Here is a 15,741-nt window from a genome sequence, read left to right on the forward strand (position 1 = left end):
TTTTCTGTGCCATTGTTCAACCTACTACAACTAATTTTTAAAAACTAAAATATTTTATTTTATATATATGAAGACTTTGAACCCTTCTCTATTCCATGAATGTATAATATTCAGTTACAGTGGTCTAAAAATCAGAACTGTAATAATGTTTTAGTTTTGGAAATACAGTCCGCTCTCCCTACCACTATCTTTAAAATGGGGAACTGGTGGTCAAATGGTAGAAATCTCACCTTCCATGTGGAAGACTGGGAGTTTTTTTCACAGCCAATGCATCTCAAGGGCAGCAACCACCCTTCTGTGAATGGAGGCATGCGTTTTGATTATGCTAAACAGCTTTCAGAAATGCATCCAGGCTAAATAAATAATAGCAAGTCAGGCTTCAGAATTTAGAATACTTGAATGTCTACCCAAATGTGTACAAAGCAGTCTACTTCAGCTTTTTTTTTTTTTAATCAAACACCTTTCCTGCATTTGAACAGCCATGTGCTTCTTTGAGCTAGTAATTAGTAGCTCTGTAACCTTCCATGCTTATTTGGCATTTGAGTGCCATAACCTTCATATAGCCCTGAGCTCCTGGCTGAAGGAATTATGACCATAGCGTTTTGACTACTCAGTCTCAGGCAGGCCCTAACCAGATCATCTTGGATAAAAAGTCAAATGAATATAAGACTATGGCTCAATATGTCTCAGTACTTTTTTCCCAAACCATAAGTTAATTGAAGGCAGGGACTATACGATTTACTTTATCTTTGGGAATATTTTCTTAAAAATGCATATTTATTGGGAAAGGAATTAATTGATTATCCAGGCTTTGTCCTGTAAGTTTAAGAAAGAAAAATCCTCCTTAATCTGCTAGAGCATCTAAAGATCCCCAACTTACACACAGACCCTTTTAAAATCCAAAAAATCAAATCTGTTTCCAACAAGTTGGTTAGGACTCATAGTGACCCTATAGGACAGAGTAGAACTGCCCCATACAGTTTCCAAGAATTGGCTTGTGAATTCAAACTGCAAACCATTTGGTTAGCAGCTGAGCTCTTAACCACTGTGCCACCAGGGCCCCGCTAGACCCTTTTAAGAGTTTTAATTTATATTCAGCCATATTCTCCATAAAACAAAAAAACAAGCAGAAATTTTAAAATATTAAAAAAAAAAACAAAACTTTGGACAAATTGTTTCATTATTATCTTAATAGGGTAGTTAGGTACCTAAAGGAAAGACTATACAAATAATAACAACAATAATGTAATCTTTATATAACATTTACTATGTGTCAACCATTATTGTAAGAATTTTATATATACTGATTAATTTAATCCTCAAAACAACATTGACACCCATTTTAGAGCTCAGGAGACTGAATAGTAGAAAGATTAAATAACTTGCTCAATGTTATATAGGTAGAAAGTGGCAGTGCCTAGGAGGTCTGGTTCTAGAACTTCTGATCCTAATTACAATTTCGTTCTCTGCTGATCAAGCATTTCTTTTTTTCACAGGAAAACAAACAAACCAGTTGATAAAAGGATCCTTCTATGTTCTGCTTCTTACAATTTTTAGCATAATCAATCCCATCCAACTCTTACCATTTATTCAAAACTGGCTCAGTATATGCCATTTCTAGTAAATTTAGCCACTGGTCTAAAAGCAAAAAATATTCTCGAATGATATTTTTAATAGAGAAAAAAATAGGTATATTCCTATCAATTATTATCCATAAAGAGAAGAGCCAGAATATATAGAAAATGTTTTTAAATAATCCTGCCAAAGTAATAAAAACCAGCACATAGAGAATAGACTATGTTCCAGGCAGTATGCTAAGTGCTGTTCATACGATAGCTAATTTAGCCCTTGTCATCACCCTGCAGGGTAGATGCTATTACTATCTTCACTTTACAGATGGAGAAATTAAGGATCAGAGTGACCGAGTTGCTTACCCAGTTATCTGAACCAAATTTTCAATTTGGACAGTATTGCAATGGTTTCATATGAAAAAGTAAAAAGTCTCAAGTCAGATGTCAGAAGGAAAAGCTTTTAAAAATATGAGGGTTATTGGAGAAGGAAGGCTTTCCATGGTGGAACAGATTTCAAGTGTAATATAATTTTTTGAAAATCAACTAACAAGATAAAAATCATCCACAGGCTCTGATGAATAGAAAAAAGAGTAAATAGCCACTCTCTCTCCATTATGCCAGAACAGGAAAGTGCTCAGTAAAAATGAAGTGTCAATAAAGTAGAGACAAAATTAAACTTCTTTTTCTCTAATCGTAGGCACAATTAACCTGTGAAAATTACTCATATTGGATGGTAATGAAGCAGATAGCTCAGGGAAATTGAGAACATATCTGATTCACGATAATGGGATTTTCAGTTAGACCAAATCACAATTTTTATTAGTCATCCTGATTCAGGGCACATGCTGATTAGCAGAAAGGGTCACAAAAGATTTTTTTTTTTTTTCCAGAGGCAGAAGGCCATGGTTAAAGAATATGATAATAGGAAAATATTTATTATGTCTTGCCAATGAGGAAGTGCCAAGTCGACTTCCCAGTAATGTGTGAAAACACAGCTCTCTCTCTAACGTAGTCCTACCTGTTGCTTTGTCCAGTCAGTTCCAGTTCTCTACCTCCCACACAAGAGGAGGAAAGACACAGCCTTCCCCGGGAATAAAAGAAGAGAAGATGTCCACAGTTGTTTTTCATGCAGTAGAAGAATGGAACCGTCCTGATGCTGTGGATGGTTTGGAGGGTGGCTTAGAAAATGGCAAAAAGTGAGGACAGGGTGCTCCAGAGATCCGTTATAGGGACAGTGCAGTTTCAAAGGTCTCCACATGAAATCACATGATTTTGATTTTCATCCCAACTATACTACTTCTGGGCGTGATAAATATGATATATGATAATAGACTATAAGCAGATGCCTTCTCTTTGAAGTGTTAGTTTTCCTTTTGTAAAAGGGTTCGAATTAAGTGAACTTCTATTTCTTACAGTATCCTTGGATTTATCACTGTTTTTTTTCTTTTTTTTTTTTTTTGTTTCCTACAGAAGGCTGTAATAGTGTTCTTTTTAAAATAAGGCTAAAATGCACAGAAGTGTTTCAGTAATTCTTTCAGAATCAAGGTACATGCACTTCCATGATGAAAGGCTGTTTGGGCTTTCAAATGTGGACTTCTGTCTAAACTGTTCATCTCTTTGCAAGAGGGCATTCATATTACTTTTTATTACTCATATAACATAAGTTTGAACATGCTGCCATATTACTTGCAGATTTTTCTTCTGAACAGACTATTATACTGTTTTTCTTTTGTACGGGAACTTTATCTTTCACCCTCTATCATCACTTCTGTTTTCCTATTTTCTGCTGATAATTGTCTTAATTAAAACATACTGAGGTTCAGTTAATACAGCTAACAATACTGATAGATTTTTCAAAACCTGTATAGAATGGAGAAATCCGTGTGAAGAAAGAAAACTCTTCATTCACATAAACTCACATTCAAAGTAAAATCGGAAAGAATGGAATAATGATATTTATAAAATCACATATAGAGTTCATGGGTCTGAATTAATCCCTTTTTTTTAATTAAATAAGCATTTTTTTAGTAGATCATAAGTAGTGAGTGGGAACTTTGTTTCTTTATTGTTTTTGTTTTTTGCAGATCTGGATAATGTGGAAGGCATTTCTGTGGACTGGATTGGAAATAACCTTTACTGGACAAATGATGGTCTTCGGAAAACCATTAATGTGGCCAGGCTGGAAAAGGCCTCTCAGAGTCGAAAGACTCTTTTAGAAGGAGAAATGTCTCATCCCAGAGGAATTGTAGTGGATCCAGTCAATGGGTATGCAATATTTGATCAGCTTTATATAAATAAACTATATTAAAAAAATTTGCTTTAACATATTTTTATAATAGTGAGTTTTGTTTAAGTTCATACAACTGGTCTGAATGTAAAAAGTTACTCATTTAATGATTTCCTTTTCCAGAGAAGGTTCTAAATAAATATGTTAAAATACATTGAACTGAAATAAACAGATTATTTGTATAAAGTATGTGTTTATTTATTTTTAATTTTTATTGTGCTTTAAGTGAAAGTTTGCAAATCAAGTCAGACTCTCATACAAAAATTTATAAACACCTTGCTATATACTCCTAACTGCTCTCCCCCTAATGAGACAGCACACTCCTTCCCTCCAGTCTTTCTTTTTATGTCCATTTGGCCAGCTTCTGACCTCCTCTACCCTCTCACTCCCCTTCAGACAGGAGATGCCAGCATACTCTCATGTGTCTACTTGATCCAAGAAGCTCATTCTTCACCAGTATCATTTTCTATCCCACTGTCCAGTCCAATCCCTGTCTGAAGTATTGGCTTTGGGAATGGTTCCTGTCTTGGGCTAACAGAAGGTCTGGGGACCATGACCTCTGGGATCCTTCTAGTCTCAGTCAGACCATTAAGTCTGGTCTTTTTAACAAGAATTTGGGGTCTGCATCCAACTGTTCTCTAAAGGATGTATTTATTTATTCAGACAGGTATCATAATTTTCCATATTAGACAGTCTGACACCAAGACAAATAATTCAATCAGGGGATCAATAAATTTAATTTTTTAAAAGACGATTGAACAGATGAGGTCAGTAAAACTGGACTAAACCAAAAGCAAAGTTCCCTGAATTAGCTGAATTCTTCGAAGGCCAGCGTAGCAGGGGCAGGGGTTTAGGGACCATGGCTTCAGGGGACATCTAAGTCAATTGGCATAATAAAACCTATTAAGAAAACATTCTGCAGCTCACTTTGGAGAGTGGTGTCTGAGGTCTTAAACGCTAGCAAGCGGCCATCTAAGATGCATCAATTGGTCTCAACCCACCTGGATCAAAGGAGAATGAAGAACACCAAGGACACAAGGTGATTACGAGCCCAAGAGACAGAAAGGGCCACATAAACCAGAGACTACATCAGCCTGAGACCAGAAGAACCAAATGGTGCCTGGCTACAACCGATGACTGCCCTGACAGGGAACACAACAGAGAACCCCTGAGGGAGCAGGAGAGCAGTGGGATGCAGACCCCAAATTCTCATAAAAAGGCCAGACTTAATGGCCTGACTGAGACTAGAAGGATACTGGAGGTCATGGCCCCCAGACCTTTTGTTAGCCCAGAACAGGAACCATACCCAAAGCCAACTCTTCAGACATGGATTGGTCTGAATGATGGGTTGAAGAGGGATCCTGGGGAGGAGAGAGTTTCTTGGATCAGGTGGACACTTGAGACTATGTTGGCATCTCCTGCCTGAAGGGGCGATGTGATGGTAGAGGGGGTTAGAAAGTGATGAAATGGACACGAAAAGAGAGAGAGTAGGGAGGGAGCGGGCTGTCTCATGAAGGGGAGAGCAATTGGGAGTATGTAGCAAGGTGTATAGAAGTTTTTGTGTGAGAGACTGACTTGATTTGTAAACTACCACTTAAAGCACGATAAAAATTAAAAAATAAAAGACGATTGAAATTTGTTTAAAAAATAGCTGTTTTTTGTACATTTACAGTACATCAGTAATCCTTTGAATTAGTTGCTATTTTCATCCCTGTTTTATAAACTGGTCATTGATCTGCTGAAGACCATATGATCAGTAAGATACTGGGCAGATATTTAATCCCAGATAGACTATCTCCAGGACTTTACTCTTGGTCATTATGTTCTACTGCTTTTTATAAGTCTGGAATGGTAATCACATAATTTTAGACAAAGGCATGGTTTATGTATAGTGGCATAAACCTACACAGCATGTGCTACTTGTTTTACAACGGTACATTTTGTGCAGTTATTGGGCAATATATTTTCCCTTGAATTTTATTCAGTACTGTTACCCGAAAACAAAAACATATAGATATATAAAATAAATGGGAAAATTCCTAGCCAAATTTCACAATTAAATGAATAGATTACATATTTTTAAAAGTACAGGCTTTATATGATTTTTTTTTTTTTTCCTGTATAACTTACCGTTTCCATGTAGAATCACTGAATGGATATTTTGCATAGTACCTTACTACGCGTATACAAAGTATTTAATTGAATAGGACACATCTGATTCTCTTATAAACTGAAATCACCACGTCGCCGTCGTAGAATTGTTTTTCTTGAGAATAGCTCCTAATACAATCAGGGTGCTTCTTCTAGGCAGTGTGTGAACTCACTGTTTTAGTAAAATATAATTATAAAGTAATTTTAGTGATTTTATAGGTGGGTTATGTAATTATCTGTTGTATTCCTGGACCTTTAAAACAAACCACCTACATGACCTTTAAACAAGATAATCTTTGTGTTAAGAGAACGTATTTATTCCACACAGTCCCAATCTACTTGAGGCAAGAATTTCAAAGCATGCCCTAAACAGTATCTTTCTTCTTAGTGTTCTGTTAGACATAAATGTTTTCCAGTAGACTTAAAAGGCCTTTGTGACACTGAGTTGATTACAGAGGCGTGGCGGTCATAGGATCACATGATTTATAGAAAGAAACATAGAGGCCATTAATCCCATCTGTCTCAACAAATTGAGAAATCTTCAACACCTTCCTAATAGGTAGGTATCCAACTTCTGTTTAAAACTTATGGCAGCGACATAGTTCATTCCTTTTGGAGGCAATTCTGATTGATATGGACATTTTCATTTTCGTTAAGCCGATATCTGTATGTCCGAAATATCTACCTACCAACTGACACTATATTTACTTTTGGAATTGCAAAGAATGGCTCTAGTGCTTCTTACACCAGACATATCTTCAAATAGAATATTTCTATTTATACACCAACCTGGAAAAAAATTGTGTACATATACATATGTGTGTACACACACACATAAATATTTCCAGTAACAATATTCTATACCCAGAGCTTTGCACAAGGTATACAATGGTAAACAAGACAGAAATAGTATTAAACCTCATAAAGCATATCATCTGAAATGTGGGGGAGAAGGAGGGTTTAACAGTAAATGAGTACTAAATGAGCACACATAATGTAATTTCAACAGAACACAGTGATGGAGGAAAGCAAACAGGTTGGCAAGATGGAGACTAATAGGTAGGGACTTGTTTAAACAGGCTTGCTGAGAGGGCATCTGTTAGGTCTGAGAAGGAAAGACTATTTCAGATCAAGAAAATATATCTAAAGATCTTAAGTTGGACAAAACTTGGAGATAAGAGAAACTGAAAGGTAGATGGTGGGAGTGTATTTTAGACAGCAAGAGAAAAGGGTGTGTGGAGATGCAATGTGAAAGAAAAGTAAGGCCTTGCCTGCCATGACAAGAACTTTGTATTTTTGTCTTTGATTACAAGATCAGAAGCTAGACATGACGTGATCAGTTTTACGTTTTTTAGAAGAAAAAAAATCTTACAGTTCTGTGAATAAAGGATTAGAAGGCTGTAGAAGTGGAAATGAAGCCTCGTAAATTTAATTGTCCAAATAATTGTCTGAAACTGATACAGTATAAAAGCAGCAACCAAGTTAATCCAGAAAGCTGCATTCAAAATTGCATAATGTACCCTTAAGCAAATATTTTTTTGGGAAAAAAGCTGATTTATTTACATTTTTTCTACCGCATTCTGTATTTGCAACTAGACACAGAAGGAGAGTTTCACAGATGTTCTATATCGTAATACCTACTAAAAAAAATAATTCATTTCAGAAATACGCTTTGTTGAACACTCATAGCCAATTTTACAGAATTAATAAAGGTTTTAATTTATTTCTGAATTAAAATATATTATTTTGAAACTAACATATAGGTCAATAAAAATTAGTAAGACCATCATTGTCCTCAAGGAATTTATAAAACAGTATATACACACACTCAATTAACTATAAAATAAAATAGAATGAATTGCATGTTTTTCTAAGCTTCATTGAGGTGTTTTATTTGGAACTGAGTCTTACAGAATGAATAAGTTTTCCAAATGAATAGAATTGGTCTTAGTGGCTTGGCATAGGCAGTCACAAGGTTAGTCTCTGTCCTCTGAAGTGATAATAATTTTTTGAGGCAGGGAAATTCATGGAAAATTTACAAATGTCATGAGATCATTATAGCTAGAGCAGAGGGCCTGTGAAAGAACATAGTAGATGGCCAAATGAGAAATATACTGAAATCTTCAATGTTGTGATAAGAAGTATGGATATATTTTGTTGACAAAGGAATAATTGAGAGGTTTTGAGGATAAAAGTCACATTTTTCAGTTCATGATTTTGGAAGACAGCTAATGGAGATATGACAGCTGTATGAGAAACAAAAGAGATTCAAAAATGGAATGCCCATTAGGAGTCCCTTTGAAAAGGGATGAAAGTCAGAACTGTAGCACTTTTAAGAGGATCGAGTCAGGAGACACTAAAAGAATAGGATTGGCAGGACTTGTCAATTACTGAAATAGATATAAAGCTAAAAGAGGAGCTTATGATGGCACTGCGCTTCAAGCTGATAACTAGAAATATATCCACTCATTTCCAAAAATTTTACAATTATTAATTTATATCAATAATTTAGAAATAATATTTTCCAGTTCTGCATTCTCAAAATATTCATATGTAAAACATACATCCAAAGCTGAGTGTGTATTTCCCTTCAGACAGGATCATTCTGTATCTCTTATCTCAATTCGTTGTACTGCTTCCTCTCATTTATCAGCTAGATCTTAGGCCAACAACTAAATTGAGTTTTTCTATGAGGAAACAAATTTATTTTAATTCCATGGCAGAGAAGCTTTTAAGGGTTTACATAGCTCTAGAATTGGCCACCAGATAATGCAGTTCAATCTGGGAACATCAATACTATTAAAACCCAGGTTGATATCCCAGGGTACGAATATGTATAAGAATAATCCTTGCCCTTAATTATTTTTCAATGGTAGTATAAGACATGCAATACCATTAAATACAATACAAGATCAAAACACCCACTGCCATCGAATTCTGACTCATAGCGACCCTATAGGACAGAGTAGAACTGCCCCATAGAGTTTCCAAGGAGCGCCTGGCGGATTCAAACTGCCGACCTTTTGGTTGGCAGCCGACAATACAAGATAGAAATGTCAAAAATACTATAAAAAAAAAAATACTATAAGAGAGCTAAAAAAGTCGTGAGAAACAGAAAAGAACTTATTTTGACACAAGGGTGGGGGAAAAACTTCATCAAAGAGTTGAACTTCAGCAGTCCTTGAAAACAGAAGCAGAGTTTTCATTGACAAATTCACAGGAGTCCAGTTTAACCTAATTTTTACTTGGTGAATATCTGGAATCCCACCTAGAAAAAGATTTACATTAGTTCCTGTGTATTTTTTAGGCTGTACTTTCTATGTTGTGTGTTTAGGAATCGTCATCATTTGGTATTGACATAATGTAACTTTTAAACAGATATGGAAATGAGTAGACGATGATCCCTTATCCAGCAGCTGTCAGATAGGCAACCTCTTAGACAAAAATACTTTACTTCTACTTTGTTTGAATAAAAACAATATTAATGGAACAAAATTAATAGAACAGATCATAAACAATTCTAGCGTCAAATAGCAAAACCGTCTGAAATGTATTTAGAATATTTGGATTTAGCCCTCTTGTGTGTGTGCATGTGTGCGTGCATGTGTGTGTGCTGGCATGCGTAAGCATGTGCCTATATATGTGTGGTTGGGAATAGAGAGTCACAGAAAAGAAGAGTGCTGCATAATCAAGAGGAAAAGATACAGGGAAAGGTCATTACAATTTTAACACTTTGTAATTTAGCAAAAATAATAAACCCGCATCGATTAACTGTATTTAAAAAAATTTCAGGAAAATATTGATAGAAACGAATATGATACATAGCTAATTTTCATAGCTGAAGTCAAGTAATTTTACTTAGCTAATTTTTAACATAGCATTAGAACCAATGAACTAACTCTTTTGTTTGTTCCTATTTTGTCCCAATAATAAAACCACTTGAAGGAAATGCGGGAAACAAGAAAGGCAGATTGCTGTGTTTCTTTCTAAGTTTAGAGTATGTTTTGAGTTACTAACATCCAGCAATCTCAATATTCTTCCAGTCTAGTTCTGACTCTTGGAGACGCCATGTGTGTCAGGGTAGAACTGTGCTCCATCAGGTTTCCTGTGGCTGATTTTCCACAAGTAGACCACTCCGCCTTTCTTCCCAGGTGCCTCGAACATTTTAATTAGCATCTTATCATGTATTCTATTTACACCATGGAGGAACTCTCCATATTCTTCTCTAGGTCTAAAAAGCATAGTAAAATAATTGGAATCTTTTAGGAGAATTAAAAAAAAAAAATAGATTAATTAGCATGAAATAATAGATGGTGTGTTACATTCTCCATAGTCCCAAATCTGCCAGTTTTGATCAGAGAAGGATTTCTCATCATGGATATAGATGTTTCACAAATTACTTCTACAAAATGTGGAAGGTGGGAAATCTAACAAGGGCGTTTCTAGGGTCAGCGGCTTAGAAAAGCTTTGGAGCATTATGAAGTTATATATAAGGTGACTGAATTAAAACCTACACTTTAATTAATAATTCAGGAACTTTCACATGACCCTAAAACAACACATGTGGAGGGTTTTAACCTTATTCATGAGGGAATTGGAGCATTAAATCAAGACCCCCTCTCCCAGCGTTATAGCTTACACAAAAGCTTTTTTTTTTTTTTTTTTAAGGGCAGATGCTTTTATTTGAGATAGAAATTAGATCTCAAATTCTCAAGGTCAGTTAACCCACTGTTATTAAACTTATGTGCAGCTAAATCATCTTCTGTGGGTTTTGGGGTAATAATAAGCGGCAATAAAACATAGGTAATTTGCATTGGAAGACAAATTAGACCCAGCCAAACAAACCCAGTATGACTGTGCCTTTTAGAACAAGACAATCCAATTTCCTGTCTTAAAAAAATAATAATTCATCTGAGATTAAATAAAGTCTGGAGTAGAGCATTAACTATGCCAGGGGTTCTCACGTCAGTCAATCTGCTTTTTAATCAAATAATTGATTATACGCTTTGTAAAGTGAACAGCATTTAAAAATAGTAATGCCTTAAAAAAAATCATTTACCAGACTTGGTATTAACACTGAAGAAAAGAAATACTTGGCATTTACTGTTAGGTTAATTAATACATACGGCCAATAAGTGTGACGATATTGGTGGTAGGATTTTTGTAACATGTCTAAACGGACTGTTCCCATTGAACAAAATTTCACTTTCCTTAGTACCCACAGCTTCTCCCTGTCATGAGCAGATCAACATTTAGATAGGAGAGCAAATCAAAATGTAATTACTTTTCCCGGAGGTGCCAAATCTGAGGGAAACTTCTGTCTGTAAGGTGGCTGGCTGAAATAACATGCCTGTGTTCTTTCTTGTTTGTAATGTTTTAGTTGGATGTATTGGACAGACTGGGAGGAAGATGAAATGGATGACAGCGTGGGAAGGATCGAGAAGGCCTGGATGGATGGCTTCAATCGGCAGATTTTTGTGACTTCAAAGATGCTGTGGCCAAACGGTTTAACTCTGGACTTTCACACCAACACATTATACTGGTGTGACGCCTATTATGATCATATTGAAAAAGTGTTTTTAAATGGCACTCACAGGAAGGTAAAAGGCAAATGCTGCTGTTTTTAACCCACAGGCTTCTTCTTTCACAGAGCCTTGTTGAGTTGTATTAAAAATACTTTCAAGTTTATTTTTACCCCTCTGAGGTGGCTGCCAATAGTCTCTGTGGGGTAGCAAAAGGAGGCTGAGTATTAAGTAGTACAGCTGGCGCTTGCCTCCGGGAGACCAGGCCCAGCTCACTGTGGTATGCCAGGATTTGTGGGGTTTGTCAAAGAAGCTCCCAGGATATCAGAGTTGTTTTAAAATGCAGTTATTTCTGCATTACTGAAGAGTTTGCTATGATCAAGCAACTCAATCCCATTCAAATATCTCCAATATTCACAGTGAAATTTAACCTATATGTTATGAGAAAGTAATTACTATGCATTTATTTGAATAAAAAACTTCATGATATTGAAATTGTAGCTCGTAATAATAATGAACTGAACTTCAAGTCTGTTGGTATGAACAGACTTCAGCTTCTTATCTTTTTTGGAATAATCATTTCAAAAAGATTTTGAAATTCTTGGGCAAAGCTGAGGATAGTATGGTTGATTGTCAAGCAAAGGTAGAGTTGACAAACATCATCTCTATGTTCTAGCTTATACTTAGCTACACGCACATTACACCATGAGCTGATTATATTTGTTAAACAATTGAAAAATGGAACATGAGAAAATACCAACATGCTTTCTTGACTCTACTATTTTTTTTCTGTTTTGTAAAAGAGGACAGCACAATTGGCTAAGCCTGCTCATTATGGATTCTGTTTGGGAAATAGATAGTACACTAATCAGTTGCCTATTTCAACATTAGTTGATTGTGATGGTGTTTTAAATATTTTCCCCCAAATAAGTAAGATCAGTAATGTCAATACTAAACGGATGAAGATGTTGGTATGTACAAAATATACATAACACTTTAATGACCAGCACATTTATAGCCTACATGGAGGTAAGAAAACAAAAATAAGAAATCATGCAAACTATTCAATATGTGATAATTTGGCATGAAAAATTCAATGAAAGAGACAGAATTTGAATTTCTGAACTTAAATTACTTGGGTAATTTCCCCAGTTCTTCAATATAAAATGAAATGTATATAAAATTATTTTTCTTATTGTATATAATATTTTATAAATGGTGAAAGGTCAAAAAGTATTATTATTATTATTGGAGTTGTTATTCCTTATTCTCCTACAAACCTCCATGTGAAATAGGACTTGAATGTTTATCATATGATTGCCCCTTTTAAGCAACAATAATGAGAGCGTGTAACTGAAATGTAAATGAATATATTAAGATAATCAGAGTCAAAATTAACCAGTGAGCCTCCTTTGTCTATACTATATACTTATAATAAATGCTTCTATGTTCAAATTTTTACCTTCTTCCTTGGCATCTCCTAGATTTCTTTAAATTACTTTGGTCAAATTGAATTTGGAAGATCCTTTTCACTGTCAATGCCATTAGACCATGTTGCATCCTTGGCTATTCCATGAGCAATATTGTGATATACATAGAGAAACTAATCAGTTTCTGCCCCAGGATATGTATGATCTTGGGATATCATAAAGAAATAAGCCAGAGGAAGAGTTATGAGAGAATTTAAATAGATGAAATATAAATGGTGTCCTTCAAATGGCATATCCTAGAAACAGAAAAATATGCTCACATTGTAGAATTACTTTCAATAGCTTTTTTTTTTTTTCAAATCTACTGGAACAAATTTTTGGTTGAGATATGAGTTATATCTTTGTCTATCATACTTACTAAAACATTACTTTCTTTAAACAGTTATGTTTTTAAAGGCCACCTCTGATTTTTCACAAGTGTTTATATTTTACAGGTTGTTTACAGTGGGAAAGAGTTGAACCATCCTTTTGGACTGTCACATCATGGGAATTACGTGTTCTGGACTGATTATATGAATGGCTCCATTTTCCAACTAGATTTGGTCACGAGTGAGGTGACACTACTGAGACGTGAAAGACCACCCCTATTTGGACTTCAAATTTATGATCCACGAAAGCAACAAGGTATTAAAAGCCGTACGAAATTTTTCCTGCATTTCACATGTACTAATGCTTCACAGTAATTACAGAAAGGTTTCATTTTGACAGTGTTGTTGAAGTTTTGTGATGATAGATGTCCAGTTCATTCCAAAGTCAATCAAATATTAGAGTAGGTTGCCATAAAGACTTATTATTTATTGTTCTAAATAGCCCAAGTGAGTAACTCGAGAAATTCTATTTGAGTGAAGTTCAAGGTTTTCTCCAAATACTTACTTTTTTGTGTCATTTTTTTTTTACTGAAGAAAGCAACTAGTTATATAAAGTGAAATTATGATCTTAATGTTTTCAAAGAATAAGTACTATAGGAAGTGAGAAAAAGTTCTTTAATAGGAAAAGAAAGTTAGGAAAAAATAAGAAAAATGTTATGCAAGGAAAAGGTTATTCAAATTAGCATTGTAATGTATTATTCTGGTTATTTTCTATGTGTATTTAAGAAACATTTCATTATTTTAGATGATATGAAAGTGAAATAATGTATCATAATATATCAAAATAGTCAAGTTTTATGAAAATCAAATAATGTTTTATCTGCATGAGTTATTAACATCTACTTGGTCATTCACAAATAGCCTGACTCAGAACTTAAGTACAGGTAGTCTCTGACTTACGATGGAGTTCTGTTCCAATGTCTGTGTCGTGAGTTGGTTCTGAAGCAAGTTGAATATTTCATTTTTCTTCTTTTTTTTTTTGTTTTCACTATTATTGCCTTTTATTATCAGTATCTTTCAAATCAGAATTTTATTTGTCTTGGGGGTTGGAAACATTACATACAAACTTCCAGATATATTTTAACTTTGTATGTAAGGAATTGACTCGACAGCACTGGGTTGGGTTTTGTGTAGTACACATTACTAACGATAAGATGTACAAAAAAATAAAAACGGTTGTAAGTGCAGATTGTAGTAACTTGAATAAGCCCTAAGTAGGGGACTACCTGTATTCAGGAAAGAAAACAGTTTGGTTAAATTAATTGTGCGGTAGATTTTTTGTAAGTCTAAATAGTCACTTCCACTTATTTTTTGAAATATTCTCATAACAATTTAATGAACATAAATTTCAATAAATTAGGAATGAATAAATTATATCCTTAATTTCTGCTCACATATGTTGTCAACAGGGAGTTATCTAGCAACAATAATTTTTTGAAGATATTCCAGCTAAATTGGAGACCTTCAAGCACATTCTCATTGAAGAGCTTAATTTTTTTTCGCATTCTGTATTAAAATTGCCTCACTGAAACACAAATGCAGTTTCATAAGATAATATCAGTAAATAATATGAGAAACAGCAATAAAAGATAAAAGTATCTTTTCGAAGAATAAAAATGAAATTATTTGGGATGATGCAAACTCTATCTGTGGCAAGAAATGAAGAATAGTGACAGCTGCCTGGATAGACCAAGCTGTAATATTTGCTGTAACATCCACGTGAACCTCAGCCTCCACCGCAGACATTGTACTTTGTCCACATTAAAGTGGAGGCAAGGCTATGAACATGCAAAACCTTTCTCATCTCCTGAAAGATTTTGTTTTCAAGATAATTGTTCCCTCTGACTTCAGGATCATTAATTTCCTAGAGTTTATCACACCCATCAGTATATATTCACATTATCAATTTCTATCCTCTTTAGAAATTGTTTCTCTTGAATGTCATTGCTGATTTAATTCTAGCCAAAATCCAAGGTATTTTTACAGTCTTCATCTTCTTTAAACTTCTAGTCGCATTAGAGGGTTGATGAGTTAACATGTGTGGTAAAAATACCCTGACTTATTGTTAAGTAGACTTGCATTTAAATCCAGGTCTAACATCTCCTTCTGAAACTTTGGATGTATTTTAAAAGAGTTAACTGGCAATAAAAAATGTTTTCTTCATAATATTCCTGAAAAGTTGAAGTAACTATTTGTTATTTAAGAATAGAGATTTATCCTAATTTGTCTTAATTCCTTGCCCTTACCCTTACCCTTTCTTAATCAAGAAGCATATATCTTTAAAAATGTCTTCCATATAAACTTTTAAATAACTATTCAAAGGAGTAATGTGCCACAACCATATATAACAAA

General features: G+C 34.6%; 1 protein-coding gene across 1 annotated transcript in view; it reads left to right on the forward strand.

Annotated features, from left to right (window-relative positions):
• Nucleotides 1-15,741, forward strand: part of LRP1B (LDL receptor related protein 1B) — a 1,749,164-nt gene that overhangs the window by 883,061 nt on the left and 850,362 nt on the right. The window contains exons 11-13 of the mRNA XM_064287257.1: nt 3,656-3,836; nt 11,390-11,609; nt 13,456-13,645. Coding sequence (XP_064143327.1) covers nt 3,656-3,836; nt 11,390-11,609; nt 13,456-13,645 — 591 coding nt within the window. The remainder of the gene's footprint in view (nt 1-3,655; nt 3,837-11,389; nt 11,610-13,455; nt 13,646-15,741) is intronic.

This window comes from Loxodonta africana, chromosome 6, assembly GCF_030014295.1.
Source record: "Loxodonta africana isolate mLoxAfr1 chromosome 6, mLoxAfr1.hap2, whole genome shotgun sequence".
In the NCBI taxonomy this organism is placed as follows: domain Eukaryota; kingdom Metazoa; phylum Chordata; class Mammalia; order Proboscidea; family Elephantidae; genus Loxodonta; species Loxodonta africana.